Source organism: Hemitrygon akajei, chromosome 4 (genome assembly GCF_048418815.1).
Source record: "Hemitrygon akajei chromosome 4, sHemAka1.3, whole genome shotgun sequence".
Lineage (NCBI taxonomy): Eukaryota > Metazoa > Chordata > Chondrichthyes > Myliobatiformes > Dasyatidae > Hemitrygon > Hemitrygon akajei.
In genome coordinates, this window is record NC_133127.1 from 149,869,388 (window position 1) to 149,888,524 (window position 19,137).

Consider the following 19,137-nt stretch of genomic DNA (forward strand, 5'->3'; position numbering starts at 1 on the left):
TGTGTGCCGAGCCCATTGCTGTACAGATTGCTCATATATGACTGCACAGCCAAACACTTGAATAATCATATTGTCAAGTTTGCTAATGACATGACAGTGGTGGGGCTCATCACCAACAATCGTGAGATGGGTTACAGAGAGGAGGTGGAAGAGCTCGAGGCCTGACGCTAGACAAATAATCTCTTCCTCAATGTTAGCAAGACAAAGCAGATGATTATCAACTTGAGGATAACTCACACCACTCAGACCCATGGGAGTACACATCTCACACAACGTTTTATAGTCCAAGAACACATCCTAAACAGTCAGGAAAGCTTATTAATGCTTGTACTTTCTGAGGAGGCTGAAGAGAGCTGGACTATGCACATCCATACTCATGTCATTCTACAGATGCACAGTGGAGAGCATCTAAACAAGATGCATACTGCATGGTATTAAAACCGCACTGCGGTGGACAGGAAGGCTCTAGAAAAGATCATTAAAACTGCCAGCATCAAGGACATAAATACAGAAAGGTGCCGGCAAAGGGCCAGTAACATCATGAAAAATTCCACCCATCCTGCTCTTGGATTGTTTGTCCCACTCCCATCACAGAGGAGGCCATGTAGCATCCAGGCCAGGACAATCAGACTCAAAAACAATTAACTTCCCCAAACAGTAAGGCTTATAAACACCTCTACCCACTAACCCACCCATTCACACCCCCAAACGCCACTACTCTATCATTCTCTTATGTACCAACATCTTATGTACTGATACTCCTGTGCCTAGTGTCAATTTATGGACATATAATTAATCTATATATTATAAGCTTTCCTGTGTATTTATATTTATTGCATTTATTATTATATTCTTTGTGTTATCATGTTTTTATTTGTGCTGCATTGGATCCAGAGTAACAATTATTTCATTCTTCCTTACACGTGTGTACTGAAAATAATTTTCTTTCTTTGCATCCAACTTTCCTGATTAATTTAAATGTGAAATAGTACCAGAAAATTTGGAACCAGATTAGTAACCCTGGTCTCAGCCTATCAGAATATTCCTTTCATTTTATTCACCTATCCTCTATTTTCTCAACAAATTTAATTAGTTTTTTCATTTCCCAGCTTGATGAAGGATCTTTACCTGAATGCTAATTCTTTTTCTTTCCACAAATGTCATCAGACCTGTCATGCGTTTCCAACATTCTGTGCTTTTACTTTAAGATTTACAATTTTTTATTGTCATCAATTGTTCCTCTGACCCCATTTGTTTTAATTCATTCACTGCATACAAGTACGGTAATTGGCAGAATCTGCATTTATTACTCATTCCCAAATAATTGTATTATTAATATAGTTTATTTAAATGTAGATAACTCTCTTGTAGTTTCATGATCACCATTAGTAAATTTGAGGTGTAATTTAATTAATTGAACTGAAATTTCTGTGCTGTAGTGGTGTTTCAATCTATCTTCTGAATAAGTACCACTACAATTCTAACACTATGCTCCGCCACACCTATAAATCTTTACTCCTATAAAAAGAGCTATATACAATGAAAATCCCCTTTTATTTCCCCTCAGTGAACTCTGATTGTAACATAAAATATGGTCAGCAAATATCTGAAGACGATTTAAAAATATATTCTCGAACAATCTTGCCAAGTACAATACTACTTAAAGAAAGACATGTCTGTTGTTATTCTTAGGTTAGGTCCATTTCTCGATATAGCATAGGTACAGGGTAACTTAGAGATATACCCACATGCAAAGAGGAACATTAGCGCAGTGCATCAGTGCAGTGCCTGCCAATTTAAAATTAAGTAAATCTGATACAAGAGCATCTCTGATGTGAATTAATTGATTTTACATTAAAATATTTTCTTTAGGTCCTGTACAATGTAGGGCCCAAGAAAGAATTCAAGAAGATCCAATTAAGCAAGTCAAGCGTTATGGATTAGAAGATATAAATAAAATGCAGATGCTGGAGATCTGAAATAAAACCAGAAAACGTTGAAAACTCAGACAACATCCGTTGAAAGAGAAATAGTTGCAGACCTGAAACATTTTCTGTTTCCTTTTCCACAGATGCTGTCTGAGCTGCAGTTTTTCCACCATTATCTAATTTAATTTGTAAATCAAAAAGGTTTAATCCCTGCAAGCGGTGAGTTGGACACTTGTAATTAGTGGCAGAGTGGCACCAAAGGAAAATAAGTTTTGAAGATGATGCCACAAGATTTTAGGCAAAGTTAGTGAACTTTTGCAGGGTTGGGGGGGTGGGGTGCAAGGATTGCTGTGCAGCACAGGGTCTTAAAGGACATGGGGTAAGCAAATAAATCAAAGAGGACATACCTAAGTAGAGTTCCCAGTGCCAACTGGGACCTGCTCAGAGAAGCCTCTTGAAATCAAGCTGCTGGAGAGTAAATATTGCTATTAAAACCTAGTTAGGCTGGGAGTGTCCAAGGGGAAGAGTGCCTCACAATAGTGTGAATAACATTACTGCTGGAACACCTGATGCAGAAAGCAGCTTATTTGTGTGTGTGCATCAAAGTATTTACAACTGGAATTACGTTTTCTGCCTTGAAACAAAACAAATGCTCAGTATATGTATAGATTAAGAAGAAATCCAAGCTATCAGTGCTTCTGTTGAATGAACGAATCTTGACTTTGGTTTTAGTAAGGGCCTGACAATTGACCTTAGTGATGCTAAGTTCTTGATAGGAAGTTGGAACCCACCATGAGCTAACAATTATGCATTCAAATACTCAGCCAAATATTTGCTAAGCATCAATTCAGTAGAGTTAGGCCTGCAGTTAAAAAGGCCACTATCATGTTTCAATAAAACTTTAAATATAAATAAAAAGGTCATAAGATTGACCTATACCTGGGAAATGCTATTCCGATTATCATCATACAGAAAGTTTCCAGGATTTGAAAAAAAGAATCTCACAACATCAGTCAACATTTAACATTACATTAAGGACTTGATGCATTCCCTTTACCTAAGTTTTATCTAGTCTTACTAACATAGTTAATTATGTCAGGACTGCCCAAGTATTTATATAACAACAATGCAAATAAGGGGTAATAATGACTAACTTCAAAAGATGGCATTTTTGCTGTGCTTGTGAAGGTATTTTGTAGTTATTGGTGATGTAAACTTGTATAAACAGCCTAAGTGTTTTACAATTAAGAACTAACATTTTACACAACAAAGTGAAATTACACATTAAATAAAATTCTGGATAAATTCCCCCAATCTACTAAAGTAAAGAAATAAACCTTAATTTTGATTTCTTCTTTCCTTTCCTTTTCTGCTATTTTTTTCTGTTTCTCTGCTTCTTTCCTTTTACGCCTTTCTTCCTCTCTACGTTTTCTTTTTTCTTCCTCCCTCAAACGTTTTTTTTCCAGCTCTCGCCTTCTTCTTTCTTCTCTTTTTTCCTCTCTAATTCGCTGGAAAATAACAAGGTTCAATTGAAGAAAATGCCAGTTTTATGAACAAATGCTGGAGTTAACAATAAAGATAATTTAAAAAATAAAGTTCCACCTGCTTTTCCAGCTTCTTGTTTTTGATATATTCCAGAAGAGGGGTTGTTCGCCTAGCTGGAAATAATGCAGTAATTAAATTTAGTTTCTAAACAATCATCATTCCTCCAAAATAAAATGTATTGGCATAATTTATACTTTCAAGGTATTCATGCAAAATTGTATTGCTATTACATGCCTTAAAGAGTTTCATCATTATTACTCTTTCAAAAGTTATATCAATTCTGATTAATTTTGAAATATACAAGTCAAATTAATTTCCCTTCATCATTTAAATATTAGCACAACAGTGAGGAAGTCATTTTGCTAAGAATGCCAATATTTTGAATATGCGCAGTTTATATTGTGGAATTCCATTTCAATTGGCTATAGTGAACAAGTGCAATTATGCAGTGGTTCAATAGTCACAGCTGTGACTTTAAAACAACTGCGCACCTGTGTTCTTGTACACGTGCAGCTGCTTCCAAGTTCTGTTTACACCTTTAAGTTCCTGGCTATAGACATTCTCCAGAGTTGGAAATTGGTCTGTACCTGCCAGCAATGCAAAAACAAATTTTCAGGCTGTACATATAAACTATGAACTGGAAAAGTTTGAGCCCAATATTGTGAGAACCATAAAATTTATAGCACAGAAGGATGCCATCTATCTCATTGTGCCTGTGCGGATCTAGCTCCTTAACTAGAGCTATCGATTCTCATCCCATTTCTCCTGCTCTTTTTCCTGTAATCCTTAAAAATAAGAATCATAGGTTAACACACACAAAAACAAATGATACAGTTATTAAAGATACCACTGGTGCAGAGATGCACATGCTAAATTCAACAACATTTTTAATGCTTAGTTTAGAAGAGGGAGTGAAAGTTAAGTCATTGCACAATTAGATTTGTGTGTGCAATGATATATGTTGATACTGGTGAAGATCTCAGATACCCAAAGAGCCAAACAACACAGTGAAAAGACATGCATATAGTTGGTTGTCTGTTGCAACATTGATCAAGTGTTAATCAGATAAATATGGGACATTTGGGTCACCCACTCAATTCATGAGATCTAGGTATAGTTAATTAATCCAACTTGTACGAGGCAGACCCAACTGCATACAAGAAAGGCAGGTGTTGCATTCACATAATGTTTTTCATGACTTAATGGTGTCCCAAAGCACTTTAGAGCCAATGAAGTACTTTGAAGGGTATTCCCTGTTAGAAGATGCGGAAAGGCAAAAGTCAATTTGTGTACTGCAAGGTCTTACAAACACTAATTAAATGAATGACTTGGAAACCTATCAGTGATGCTGGTCAAGGGCTAAATATCAGCTGGGATACAGGCAGAAGTCTACTCTAAAATAATTTATGAAACATTTTGATTCAGAACCTTGCTATAAAGTGCCAGCTGAAAGGCAGCATTCCCAACACTCCACTTATGTGTTAGCCTAATTGATGTCCTTTAGAGTGCCGTATATTGCACAAAACCAAGACTGCCACTTGAAACATTGCATCTATTCTAGATAGCGAGCTTATTTAATTATTCCTTTCCATCCTATATAATCTTTATATTATATATTTTTTGTGTATGCCCTTTTTGATTTTTGAACATTGTTCCTTTTCGAATAAGATAGGCTGCTTAGGCATTCTGTCCATGAGACAAGCACAACCCATTTCAACTGAATTTTGATTAGAATGGATTCAATCTTTAAAACTGCAGCATGGACAAAGACCAAGTGTTTAAAATCTCAAATACCCATCTGATATCACAACCTTTTAAAAGTGCCAATGATATAGAATTTGAATGTTTCTGATATCCACGTTGTCCAAGTCCCACAATTATAAACTTCCTTAAAAGTTTAAAGTACACTTGGCCATGGCTAACAGTTGATGTATAATCCATAAGGACTTTCCCAGAGAACCTTTTCTAACTAGAACCTGATTAGTCTTTACCAAGGAAGGCAATTGCTAGACAGAAACCAATTGTGGTTCCTCAATTAACTCTGTAGTATATAATGGAAAGAATGTTCTTGTTAGTATCATTTTGTTTTGCTGCAAGTTAAAATCTGTGGATAGAATATCATGCTTAGTTCTAAATGTGAAGAAGTTGATGTAGGTATATTGCTTTTTTAATGTGTGAGGTAATGGAGTGAAATCATTATGTAAAATGAGTATTAACTATCTTAGCTGTAGGATGCAGTTGCCACTGAAGAAGGCATAAGACAAATAATAAATATTACGATTTTGGCCTATCATTATGTAACATTAAAATGACATTGGTAAATATTTAAGAGAATGCACTAGATAGCCTTTGTGATCTCAATTTCTTAAATGTGTCGCTCAATGGTCTGGTGTAAGGGCAGTTTCTGGCAAGTGCAAGTTCAAGCTCAAATTTAACTGTCATTCAACCATACATGAATATCCATGAATACAGCCAAATAATGTACATTACTCTGCAACGAAGGTGCAAAACACTGTACCAACAATCATATACAGCACAAAGCATATAGATTACATATAATTACAATAGCAATAAACATACAAAAAATAATTCAGCCCAAATCCCTGAGTGTCATGTCCTGTAGATTGATGGTGCATGGGACATTGTCAGCAAGAACAAGCGATCAGCAGTCCAATCATCACACTAATGCAGATGCAGATGAACTCAATACAGCTGGTGTTCCACCGAACAAACACTGGAAGGCAGCAGTTGCTGAGGCCATGGGGCTCCCCGCATCAGCAAAGGATATAGGTCAAGATGGTTAGTGACTCCAGCCAGGACTAAGCCTGTACTGTGGATGAAGTAATGATGGGGGAGCAGCAGGGGGTTTGGAAAGTGGGAGGGAGAGAAACACTAAAGCGCTGTACAGTACCTATAGGGTATGAGGGTAGAAGGAGGAGGGGGAAGAGGCTTTGTTACCTGTGCCGCCTTGTGAGGACAGAAGCATCATTTTCTGTTGGAGTTGGAAAAGGCACTAGAGCCTGGTGCAGTGGTGTAGCACACAGGATTTGGAGAAAAAGAGAGGAAAGGAAAGGGAGGTAAATTGATATCAGGAGCCTTACTGGTCAAGCACTAATTTCAAGAATAAGAGCTGGTAAACACTGAAGTTGTGGCTGCCAATGAAATGGTGATGAAAAGTGAGGAGATTGGAAATAGAAGCTTCTATTCCTGGTGTAATTGTGAGGTCCAGGAATTTGGAATTGAGATCAGAACACAGTAAGGGATGTAAGAGAAGTAGGTAGGTGGGGGTCCTGAAGGGTAAAAGGTCAGCAAAGGACTTGCCTGATAGAAGTTCCTGACCAGACTGGTAAGTTATCCTGGGTCTGCTAAATACTTTCTGTTCCCAGGAAAATGTGGTCCTGGTTTCCCTATACTGCTCTATAAGCAACTTTACACAGTTTTGCAATTAATGTAGTGTTTTCTAATTAATGTTTTGCTTTCTTGGCCAGCTTTTAAAGATCCATTTATTCCAATTTTGTCCTCTGAGCAATAATGACTCTTCCATCCATGCTAATAGAATTCTCCAAATGTTCTAATTTTGTACATCATGCTTTTAGATGGAACCTTGTCAAATGTGTTCTGAAAATCCAAATAGTACCTATATATTTCTGTTTCTCTATTCTGCTTTTTACATCCTCAAAGAATTCCCACATTTGTCAAATGGGACTCACCTTTTATAAAACCACATTGGCCTAGGTTGAATACATTAAGCTTCTCTAAATGACTCGCTACTTCTTTTTTGATCATAGATTTAACATCTATGAACAACATATAGGCCTATAGCTACCCACTTTAGTCTTCTTAAGCAATGGGATCACATTTTTGCTTTTTCAATCTGCTGGTACTTCCCAGAACTCAGTGAGTTTTAAAACATTTCAACCAATGGCTCCACAACCTCTTCAGCATTTTCCTTAAAATGCTCAGATGCAGGTGACTTGCCTCACTTTAGGTACATTAGTTTTTTTCCTAATACTTTGCTCCTTGTGATAGTGAATATTACTAATTCTTCTACAGTGTTTGAAGCCAACCCATTAGAAATCTTTGGATGTTTGCAATAAAGTTCACTATAAAGACTGCTGCAAAGTACTGATTTTACTAATTTCCCAGTTCCTTGTTTTCAGCTATTTACTCTACAGATTCACTCTACAGGGATTTCCACATTTACACAAGATAGTTCTTGATTTTTTTCATATATCCATTAAAACACTTGCTCTTTGTTTGATGTTATTTGCTAAATTTCTCTGATTGATGGCTCTTGTAAAAGTCTTCATCCTTTAAGGTTAGATGTTTTTGCAGAGAGACAGCAAGGCTGAAGTAATGAATGACTATTTTTCATGTCTTCACAAAAGAGGATGGTGCCAGTATTCCAGGAGAAAAGGAACAGCTTTAGAATTTAAATATTATATGTTAAGAAAAGGTTGTCAGCATTCATAGAAAAAAATCAATCAGGCTGAACAGAATGCTGTCAGTTAAATGTGTAAAACAAAACAGAGTCTTTGGCCATTATTCTTCAACCTTTCTTGGATACGAGACTGGCAGTTTTAAAATGTTACATGCCTGTGGAGAGGGGTAAATTCAATAACCACATACCAGGCAAAACAATGTCAGTAATGGAGAAACTGCCTGGCATTAGCCAATAAGAAACTTTGGTTGCAAAAATAGGTATTAAGGAACATGATCCAGTATGAAAACAGGAAAATAGTTTTCAACAAACTTGACTGCTTGATCATTGATATGATCAATAAGGCTCATTAGGGCAGAGTGGTTAATAGTGCAAATAGACTTCAAATACTATTGAACAAATGCCACAAAGTAAACCTGAAACACACAAAATTAAGGTAAGTAAAGGTATATATACTAGAAATTATAGTGCATCTATAAAGGCTTGCTACAGGAATGCTACCTATTGCAATGAGATGCAGCACAATGAACTCAAATGTTCTCAATCTTAGCAATAAAGGCCTTTCTGACAAAACCCAAATGAATTTTCCCAAGCTATATTGCCAGCAGAACAACATCATTTGATGAAAGTGTGATGCTAAAATCATTTCAGGTATCTTTGTATATGTAACTAATGTTAGTAAGTGGTCAAAATTTCTGGAAGTTGAGAAAGCTAGAAATAGTTGATACTTGTCCTATTTGTCAGATGTTTATTTCCATAAGCCAGTGTTGGACTAAGAGATTGATATTAAAATTGCTTAATTTAATGTATAGTAATAAAGTAGACCTGGGTATAGATGGCATGATTTCAAAATTGCAATAAATACACAAAATGAAAATGCAATATATGAATGCGGTAGTCAACTTAAAAATAGAATAGATACAATGACAGAATAGTCAATCACGTGGCAGATAAAATTCAATGCAATATAGCAGTAGCCTTTAGAAAGAACGTCGACTGGAGATACTATAAATTGAATAGTACCAATATGAAGGAGCTATAGAAATTGAAAGATCTGGCAATAGAACATACACACAATTATTTATAAATATGCAGCTAGTACAAAAGCAAGCAAGATACTAAGCTTAATAAAACAGGCATAAGTCAATGATAGTTTCACTTCCTCTAAATCAGATGGTTGCAACTTTAATTTTTGGGATTTGAGTGCAAAATATGGACTGAATTCAGAGAGGGTGCAGAAGAGGCAAAAGAGGTTTACTATAATGATTCCAGCAATGAAGGACTTCAGTTATGCAAACAGACTGGAGAAGTTGGGAGGGGACTTGATAATAGACCCTCAATATCATGAAGGATTTAGACAGTGGAATTGGAGAGAACCCAATTCGATTGCCAAAATGATCAAGAACTAGAGGATGTTTAATGAAGGAAATTGTCAAAAGAACAATATGAAACACATGGAAAATGGTTTTTTTAATCTTTAGTAAGTAGTTAGAATCTGAAACGAACTTCAGTGGGGTGAGTAAAGGCAAAGCCAATCACAGCTTTTAAAAAAGGAACTAGATACGTATCTGGAAAGGAAAAAGAAGTACAGGTCTGAGGGGAGATGGTGAGGGAGTATCTGGATTGTTTTGACATAGACCACACAGACCTGACTGAACAATCAGCTTCCTTCCCAATTGTATCCATTCTGTGACCCTGTAACGTGTAGAACTGTGACAGTACTCCATCAACAGAGATCTTTTGTCTTTTGGATAAAATTTAATCTGCTCTTTCAAATAGATGTAAAAATTCTGCATCATGAAGCAGTACAAGGTAGGCAGCACTCATGTCATAACCAACATTCATTCTTCAAATAACAAAATTCATACAGTATATCAGATCTTTATCTTACTGCCATTTGCTGCTAGTAAATTGGCTGTTATCTCGTTAACACTGAGGTTACTTCATTAGATTTGAAGTGTTTTTGATATGGTCTCTAGCTATGATGCATATTGCATAACAGGAAGATTTTTTTTGTTTGGTTAAACCCATTATGAATCACTGGTTCGGTATCTGGTAGAAGAACATTGTGGCAAATTTAGTGTAGCAGAGTCTGAGATGTACCTCAAAGCCAATGAGACTGTTTAGAAGCAATTTAACACAGTGGGAATAGGGATGGGGGTCTTAATCATTTATGTATCACTAAACATGGAACTTTTCTCAGAACAAGGTGGTTAAGGGCTGATTGACAGCAATTTTCAAAATTATGCAGAGTTTGTTAAGACTAAATAAGAATTTTTTTCTCCCTACGGTAGTCAATATACAAAAGCACAGATTTTAGAGCATAAACAAAATAACCAGAAGGAATATCAGAGGATTTTTCTTACACATTGTATTAGCATGACATGGAATGTGGTATCAAAAAGGAAGATGCAAGCAGATTCAAATCATTTTCAGAAGAGAATGTACAGGATAACCAAAAAACATGTAAGGCTATAATCCAAAGGCAGGCTGGTATGACAGGATGTGTGTGTTATTCTGCAGGAACTAAATGGATTGATTTTTCATGAAGCTGGCACTGGCATGATAGACTAACTTTACCAAATTGAACCAACTGCAGTAATTTAATGTTTTAATTTTGCTGATACTCGAAAAAATATTTTACACTGTCAAGAGTGCACCATCATTCACTATACCTATATGAAGGTCAGTAATATGCTAAATTGGAATATTAATTAACATGAACAACATTTCTTCAAGGATTAAAACACCTACTTTCTGAAATCACAAATGCTATTAGTACTAGTTATCAATACTCATTCCCCATGGACATGTTAATTATAATAGAATAAAAAAAAGAAGGAAAAACTAATCTAGTCAGAGGTCAGACATAAAATCAATGAAATGACTTGTATGAAATAGCAAACAAAAACAAGGTTAATGGATCTGGTGTTAACTGGATGTTAATTATCCAAAAGTGGAGAAGATCTTTGTCCTATTTGGGTTAGAGATTTAATCTTAAAGTTTGATTTTAAATATAGTTCATAATATTCCTTGTAAAAAAATATAATGAATACATCTACATAAGGAATTATCCCCTGTACAGTTTAACTCACATTTGATTAGTTAATGACTCTGACTGACAATATAATAAAATCATAATCAGCCATGCTCCTAAATAAATACTATCAAAAAAAATGGTGACAAAAGTGGACCTGAAAATCACCATCAGACTAACCGATCAGTTCTCTGGTCTTTGCCTCTATCTCGCCCAGTAATGTCTCTGGATTAGCTGCAACTTTCTCTTCATCAGCACAGTAACTTTCCAAAAATTTCTTGTACTCAGGATCTGTAATTACACAAAAATATGTTCAAGTATTTATAAATATTTTAAAAAACTTATGAGACTTCATTACTTTTTATTAGAGTCTAATCGATGTTACAAACAGACCAAGAAAAAATTATTTTAATATGTTTTCTGTTAATTGGTTAAAGGAGAGCAACTTAGATCATTAAAAAGGTATACGAAGGTTAGAGAGCAACTGTGTAAAAAATAATAAAAATTGAATACAATGAACATATATTTAAAAGGAACTGATCAGTTTCAGGCAAGCCTTTTTCCAAATCTCTTTTAGTAAAACAAATGTGGCACGTTCATGTTTTTGTACACCAATGGAAGTAGTGAAAGTAAAGTTGAGGCAGGCACTCAGCCAGGACGTTGTAGAATAGTGGAGCAGTATATAGGGATCTTATGACTTATAGCTTCCACTGTGTTAACAATTTGCATATTCTGTATATATTTCATTCACTCAGTGATTCCAGAAAGGACCAGTGAATTAGTGAATTTGTATTTATTGGACCTATTTAATCCATTTTTAAAAGAACCATTTCAATTTATGACCTCGCTATTCTGAAAATGTGAGGGATCAGACATACTATGCTGTTATAGTGCACAGAAGCAATTAAGGCTCCATTTCCGAACCTCTGTTTTGTTAAAAGGCTGATTGTCAAGAAATGGCTGCATTATTTTGACTTAAGATCTCTGGTGTTGAAGCGTAGCTTTGTTTTGGGCCTCCTGAATCCAGCAGAGGTGCTCAGGTCTTATAACATTTAGTAATACTTCTATGTGTAAGATGACCTGAGGAAAAAGAAACTTCTAAAAAGTTGTTGAGATCTGTGTGTAGTATCAGGGTTAATTGTGGAAATGGATTCAACTGCAGTGTTCAAAAGAGAGCTAGTTATCTGAAAAGGAAAGAATTTGTGGATCATGTATAGAAACACGGAAAGTAAAACTCACTGGCATACCCTTGCATGGAGCCAGCCCAAACTAAACAGGTTGAATGACCTCCTTCTAAGCTTATCTATACTGTGATTCCATATCAGAAGACATTTTCAATTTTATATTAAGATACTGTCAGCATCGATTTTAATATGGTAATTTATAAATCTTGCCGTGTTTTATTTAAATAAACTGCTCAGTATTTATTTCATAGTTATTTATTGCTGTGGATTAATAGTGTATGTTTATCATGTAGCAACATATAACAATTTAGAGCAGCATTTCACCTATCAGAGTACCAAGGATTTGCTACACCATCCTTGGGTTTCATAATTTATAATCTAGACTGGTAAAGACATAACTCTGGCTTCAGAAACTCAGGAAATCCACATGTGAGTGCCAGATCCTAGTTTCTTAAGTGGATAAAACCCAAACTGTCAGCAAAAAAAAAATGCACAGAGGGAGAAGGAAGATGAATAAAAAGTAAATATCAAAATTGTGAGATCCATCCTAATTAATGTCAAAGATTTTCCTCTTACTAGTTGAGCTTGGGGATAGTAGGAGACAGGGGTAATATGTGTTTTGTGCTGGTGGAAAGAATCCAAAGATGATAAAAATCTGAAAATCTAATGGCTGAAAATTTTCTAAGATTAATACAAAATAAATATCAAAATATTAAAAATTTCAGTCATTAGATTTTTTGAATTTTATCATCTCTGGACTCTTTCCACCAGCACAAAACACACATTATCCTTGTCTCCTACTACCCCCAAGCTCATCTAGTAAGAGGAAATATTTTGACATTAATTATGATGGATCTCACAATTTAATTTCCTTTTTAGTTAAATGTGCAGGAAGTTCAAGCATTATATGTAAAATCATTATGAAATAATAAAATATGACTGAAGCATTTTGAGAAATTTTAAAAATGCTTAATAATGCATATGGTGTCAATATTTTTCAGTGACAATGGTGGTGTGAATTAAATTAATTTAAACCAAAAAACAGAAAGCATGAAAACATGCAAAAAGAGGATGGTACTTTTCTGTAGTTTTGAAACCTGTCATCTCAAATTATTGCTCTTCCAAAAGAACAATTTGCAATGTAAGTGCAAACAAGGTAGAGAAATATCTCAAAACATTCAGGAGGAATATAAACTACAGAGACACACAGCTGAAGACTTGATCAACATTACATTACATGTTAAGATCCAGATTAAAGGAAAGTAGTACAGTGAGTTTTAGGCTTGGAAAGTTTTGGTCTAGGCAAATGCAAAAGCTGTTTTTTGGTAAAGAAATTAAAATAACTTCAGGAGAGCAAGAGATTGTTATTCAAGGATGGAACAAAGATTTAAGCTTATAGGACAAAGAGATTTCAGAGACTGGAGGATCAGAAAATAAGTCAGAGCAATTTGAATATTGGGATGATGAGTTTTAAAAGTCATGAAAGGTATTGTTTAAGCACAAAGCCACAGAAATTGGCAAATGCAGTCATAATAGGTGATGCAGCCAGTTAATATAATTTGAGCAGGAGAATACTGACTAAACTCAAAAGAAATTCATGCAAAGAAGGAAGGCAACTCAAGAGATAACTGGAATAATCATATTCTGTGGTAACAAAGGCAGGGGTACGGATAAGATCATTTGAGAGAAAGTACAAAACTGGCTGACATTAAGGATAGTTTTGGAGATAGAGTGGATATTCAAGTGCTAGAGAGTGGATATCAAAGTTCTAAAGAGACTGCTTCAGCTCCGGACTATATCCTGAAACAGGAATACTAGTCAGGAATTCGAATTTTGGCAGAGACCCAAGACAATGCCTTCAATCTCTGCAGCATCCATTCACAGTAAACAGTAGGGCTGTAGAGAGTGTCGTAGAAAAGAAGAACACTGGTATTCAGGTACATGGATCCCTGGAAGTGGAGTCACAGGTAGACAGAATGGTGAAGAAGGCTTTTGGCACACTGCCTTCATCAGTCATGGCACTGATGACATTGGAAGGTTATGATGCAATGGTACAAAATGCTGGTGAGGCCACAATTAGAGTATTGTGTTCAGCTTTGGTCACCCTGCTAGAGTAAAGATGTCATTAAATTAGAAAGAGAGCTAAAAGATTTACAAGGATGTTACCGGATTTAGTGGACTGATGATGAACAGGTTAGGAATTTATTTTATTCCTTGGAGCATAGGAAACAGAGCTGACCTTAAAGAGCTGTATAAATTTAAGAGAGTGAATGTACTCAGTATTTTCCCAGGTATATTAAACAGGTATATACCATCACCGGGAAGAGTTTGAGCAGATAGAATAATAATTTTAAAAAGACAATTGGACAAATAAGTGGATAGGAAAGGTTTAGAAGGATATGGGCCAAATTGGACTAGCTTGAATGGGCATCTTACATATGCCTATAATACCCCATTGTAACCTACAACAACCATCTATACTATCCACAATATGACCACCAACTTTTGGGTCATTGCCAACTTACTAATTTCCACTTCCTCATCTAAGTCATTTATAAAATTCATGAAGAGCAGGGATCCCAGAACTCTTCCCTGTTGAACATCATTGGTCACTGACCTCCAGGCAGAATATACTTCATCTACTACCACCTTATGTAGGCAAGCCAATTCTGAATTTATAAACCAATTTTCCCTGGATTCTGTGCTTCCTGACTTTCTGAATGAAGCTACCATGGGAACCTTGTTGAACACCTTACTAGAATCCTCATACGCTATATCCACTGTTCTACCTTCATCAATCTGTTTTGTCATTTCCTCAAAGAAATCATTCAGGCTCATGAGGCATAACCTGCCCCTCATAAAGCCATGCTGCCCATCCTTAACCAAACTATGCTTCTCCAAATGTTTGTAAATCCTTTCTCTAAGAATCCTCATGAACTGTTTGCCCATCACTGATGTAAGGCTTACAGGTCTATAATTCTAATAATTATCCCTATTACCTTTCTTGAACAAAGGAATAATATTTGCTATTCTCCAATCTTTTAGTACTAATCCTATGGCCAGTGAGGATGCAAAGATCATTACTAAAAGTGCAGTGATCTTCTTCCTCACTTCCCATAGTAACCTGGTGTATATCCTATCTGGCCCAGAGGCTTATCTATTTTAATGTTTTTCAAATGATCTAGCACATCCTCTTTCTTAACAGCAACACACTCCAGCATAACAAGGTTCCTCTCACCAGTGAACAAAAATTAAAGTACTTATTAGGGATCTCTCCAAACTTCAGGCACATGTTTCCTCATTTACTCCTGACTGGAATACCTTCATTCTGGTCATCTTCCTGTTCTTCACATATGTGTAAAACATACCCTAATCCTAATCGCCAAGGCCTTCTCATGTCTCCTTCTAGCTCTCCTCAGTCCCTTCTTAAGCTTCTTCCTGGTTACCTGATGACTCTTAAGATTCCTTGCTTCCTAAACCTTATGTTCCTTCTTCCTGTTGACTAGATACTTCACTTCTCTTGTCAACCATGATTCTTTCACCCTACCATCTTTTCCCTGCCTCACAAGGACAACCTATTCAGAAGCTATGCAAGTTTAGCATAGGGTTTAGCATGGTTAGCAATTTGGTCAGCATGGACCTAAAGGGTTTCTTTCTGTGCTGCATAACTACAGTACATAGCAAAATTCAATATGTAGGCAATTTTTTACATTATTTTTACATGATAGAAACAAAGGCGGATAGGTTTGGGGTGTGTTGGTAAATGGAATGGAAGTAATGTATGGTCTTCAAACTTAAATCCTTAGATTGCTTGATGATGCCACTGAATTTAGGGAGCTGAAACAAATGAATGGATTTTTGTGAATAGTCAATGAAGAAATAAAAGATTCAATTATGAAGCTCAATTACCCCATCTGTACAAACGTATCAAATAACACTATTGTAGAACAAGAAGAGACATGAGATTACAACTGTTGGAAATTCAGAGCAATACATAAAGGAGCTAGTATAAAAGAATCATGGGGAGAAAGGGTTGAGCAAGAGCTGGCATGTGATATGTAGATCCAGGTGAAGAGGGTGATAGGTGAGGGAGGTGGCTAGAAATACTATCAGATGCTGAGAGGTAATAAGTGGAAGTAACAAAGAGCTGGTGGAATCTGATAGCCGGGACAGTGGATCCTTTAACATAGGGAAGATGATAAGGAGGGGAAACAGTGTGAGAATGTATGGGTGATTGAGAGAGTGGGAGATGGAAAAGAGATGGAGAGATGGATTCCAGTGAGATGACAAAGAAATAAGGAACAGAGGGGAGTGATTACCAGAAGTTAGAGAAATTGATATTCATGCCATCAGGTTTGAGACTACCAAGGCAGAATATAAGGTGGTTTTCCTCAAATTTGCATGTAACATCAACTTGACAATAGAGGAGGTTTGTACGGACATGCTGTTATGGGAATTAAATTGGAATTAAAGTGGCTGGCAACTAAGAGACCAAATTCGTTGGTTTCCTATTAATGATAAATTGAGTGGATTTGGTGACAAAGAAAACAAATGAAAAATATTGAAAAAATGGAAAATGCAATCAGATGTAAAACAATGTCATGCCAATAGCAAAAACTTGATATTCTAATTCTAATGAAGAATAATTTGATTTTCAATATCCGAAGACATTACAAATACTTATATTAACTAAACCAGAATATATTATAGGGAGAACGGAGTTCTTTACTGAGAAATAAAGGAGGAAACAATATTCTTTCATCATCAAATAATATGATTTTGATAGTTGAGTAGGCATTAAAATTTGTTTTTTGTTGATTTGTTACATTATAACATTTTATTAATTGATCAAAATTTTAGATGTTAATCAAAGAAACCATGTTTTCTTTCTGTTAAATAAAAATTTAAAAATTTCTTCTGCATTGGTTTTTAGTCGTTAATTTGGTTTGGCTTGCATTATTTGGTAAAAGGGCCAACTGAATTTTATCTAATTTTTTTTAATGCAATTAGCTTTATGGCCCTTCTTTGATATTTCCCTTATGAATTAATATTTATAATTGGACACTGAAAAGGCATTATCTCATTAAACACTTCAAGTTAACAACTTGTATGTTACAATGTTGCTCTATGTGAGATGAAGTGTTGAACATGTAAATATAAGTACAGTACTAAAAGAGTTATTTTGCTTTTGTTTCATTCAAGATAATTACCTTCTTCAATACTTCCTGATTTTGCATCTTTCTTCTTCAATTTCCTTTTAGAAATTTTCTGAAATGGTGCAAACTCAACTACAGCAGGGTATTCCTGGCCTGCATGGGTTCCAATCATAGGAAGATAAAGAGTAATTTGTTGTTTAATACAAGTTTCAAACCAAAATTCTGTTCAAATGTAAGTATTTGCTGTGCTTCCAATGCAAGTCATATTAGCAAATTATGACTGTAAACATAAACAGTGATCATACAGTTTTTAACATTTGACCACAATAAGATTTGGTCTTTAACTAATTTGTAATATGTTCCAACTATGAGACATTTTAAACTCTTCATCTGAAATTTGTGTTAACAAATTGATCTAAAATCCATTTTGATTCATTAAACAAGTCCTAATGAGCCAAGCAGTCAAGAAGGTCACAAATTTATAATGATAAAAATCATGATTAAAAGTAGTGGGCACCATTTGCTCTAATTGTTTTTTTTTTAAACAGCTGCGAAGACCAAACCATTACTCGACAGGCTTATTTAAAAGCATGCCTGAAAATTGCACAGCACTTTAAATGATTTTTTCTGTAATATGTATATATGAATATTTAGAATGAAAATTGAAATATCACATAGTTTTGATTTTATTTATTAATTGAAAGGTATAATGGAATACAACAAAGAAAATCTTTCACATTTCATAAACTTTTTCTCATCTGTCTTTATTACAAATCCATTGTTTATAAACACTGTTCAGATTAATTTTGTATCCAGAAAAAGATACATATTAATCCTCATTAGATCATCAAAATGTTCCACTTCAGTCTGTTGCTGGATTTACATTTGATTGAATTTATAAGACTGAATCCACGTTTGCAATCAGCACTAGAAGCTTAAAATGTTCCAGCGATGTCAACAAGCACTGACAGTTCTTCAGATACTTCATTTCTAAGTATGTAGTTCAACATATCAGTGAACATCTTAACTTCTCAGAAATGACAAATTTGAAATTAATTATTACTATGATATATTTGAGGCAATGCTTTCATTGTAGTTTGTAATAAGAGCTGAGTATTTTTTTGTCAGTCATACAACGTTCTCTTTTCCAAATTCAAAATTGGTTGTGTTTGCTATTCTTTTAACTCACTGTCAGGAAATCTATTATCCAACAATTACACACATGTTGAACAAATCGAATAATAGGCACAGTATTGATGTTAGAATTTATAGCTTTTGCTGAGATTACTTACCCAAAAATCAGAATGTAGAATTTTTCACATGCAGCTAACACAAACCACAACTCACAACACAAGTAAACGTTGTCAGGCAGTTAGAACAACGGACAAGCAGAATAGCAAAAGTAAAATGTTTGCCTGGATGGCATCAGTGCTTAGCGGGCTGGCTTTTTATCAACAATGCACTACCGACCTCCATTCTGTGTTTATTGTAACAATTTGTAACAGTGTCAGGAACGGGGCCAGATGGACCCAAACGCAGGACGCAGACACTGAAGTACTAGGGGGAGGACAGGATGGGGATGCCATGGCATTTAAGGGTAGAGCTGGGGTTCAGGTAGATAGAGTGTCAGGCAGGCAGAGCGGAGCGGGCTCCCGGAGTTCAGGCAGGCAGAGCGGAGCGGGCTCCCGGAGTTCAGGCAGGCAGAGCGGAGCGGGCTCCCGGAGTTCAGGCAAGCAGAGCGGAGCGGGCTCCCGGAGTTCAGGCAGGCAGAGCGGAGCGGGCTCCCGGAGTTCAGGCAGGCAGAGCGGAGCGGGCTCCCGGAGTTCAGGCAGGCAAGGCGGAGCGG

At 35.8% G+C, this 19,137-nt stretch overlaps 1 protein-coding gene across 6 annotated transcripts in view; it reads right to left on the bottom strand.

The window, feature by feature from the left end:
* upf3a (UPF3A regulator of nonsense mediated mRNA decay) overlaps positions 1-19,137 on the bottom strand; it is a 63,546-nt gene that overhangs the window by 26,357 nt on the left and 18,052 nt on the right. For 3 of the 6 annotated variants that reach the window (XM_073043591.1, XM_073043595.1, XM_073043590.1), the window contains exons 4-8: positions 17,346-17,444; positions 11,132-11,242; positions 3,965-4,060; positions 3,531-3,586; positions 3,266-3,436 (exon numbers count right to left, since the gene is read on the bottom strand). In XM_073043591.1, coding sequence (XP_072899692.1) covers positions 3,266-3,436; positions 3,531-3,586; positions 3,965-4,060; positions 11,132-11,242; positions 17,346-17,444 — 533 coding nt within the window. The remainder of the gene's footprint in view (positions 1-3,265; positions 3,437-3,530; positions 3,587-3,964; positions 4,061-11,131; positions 11,243-17,345; positions 17,445-19,137) is intronic. The other 3 variants (XM_073043593.1, XM_073043592.1, XM_073043596.1) reach the window with 3 other exon arrangements.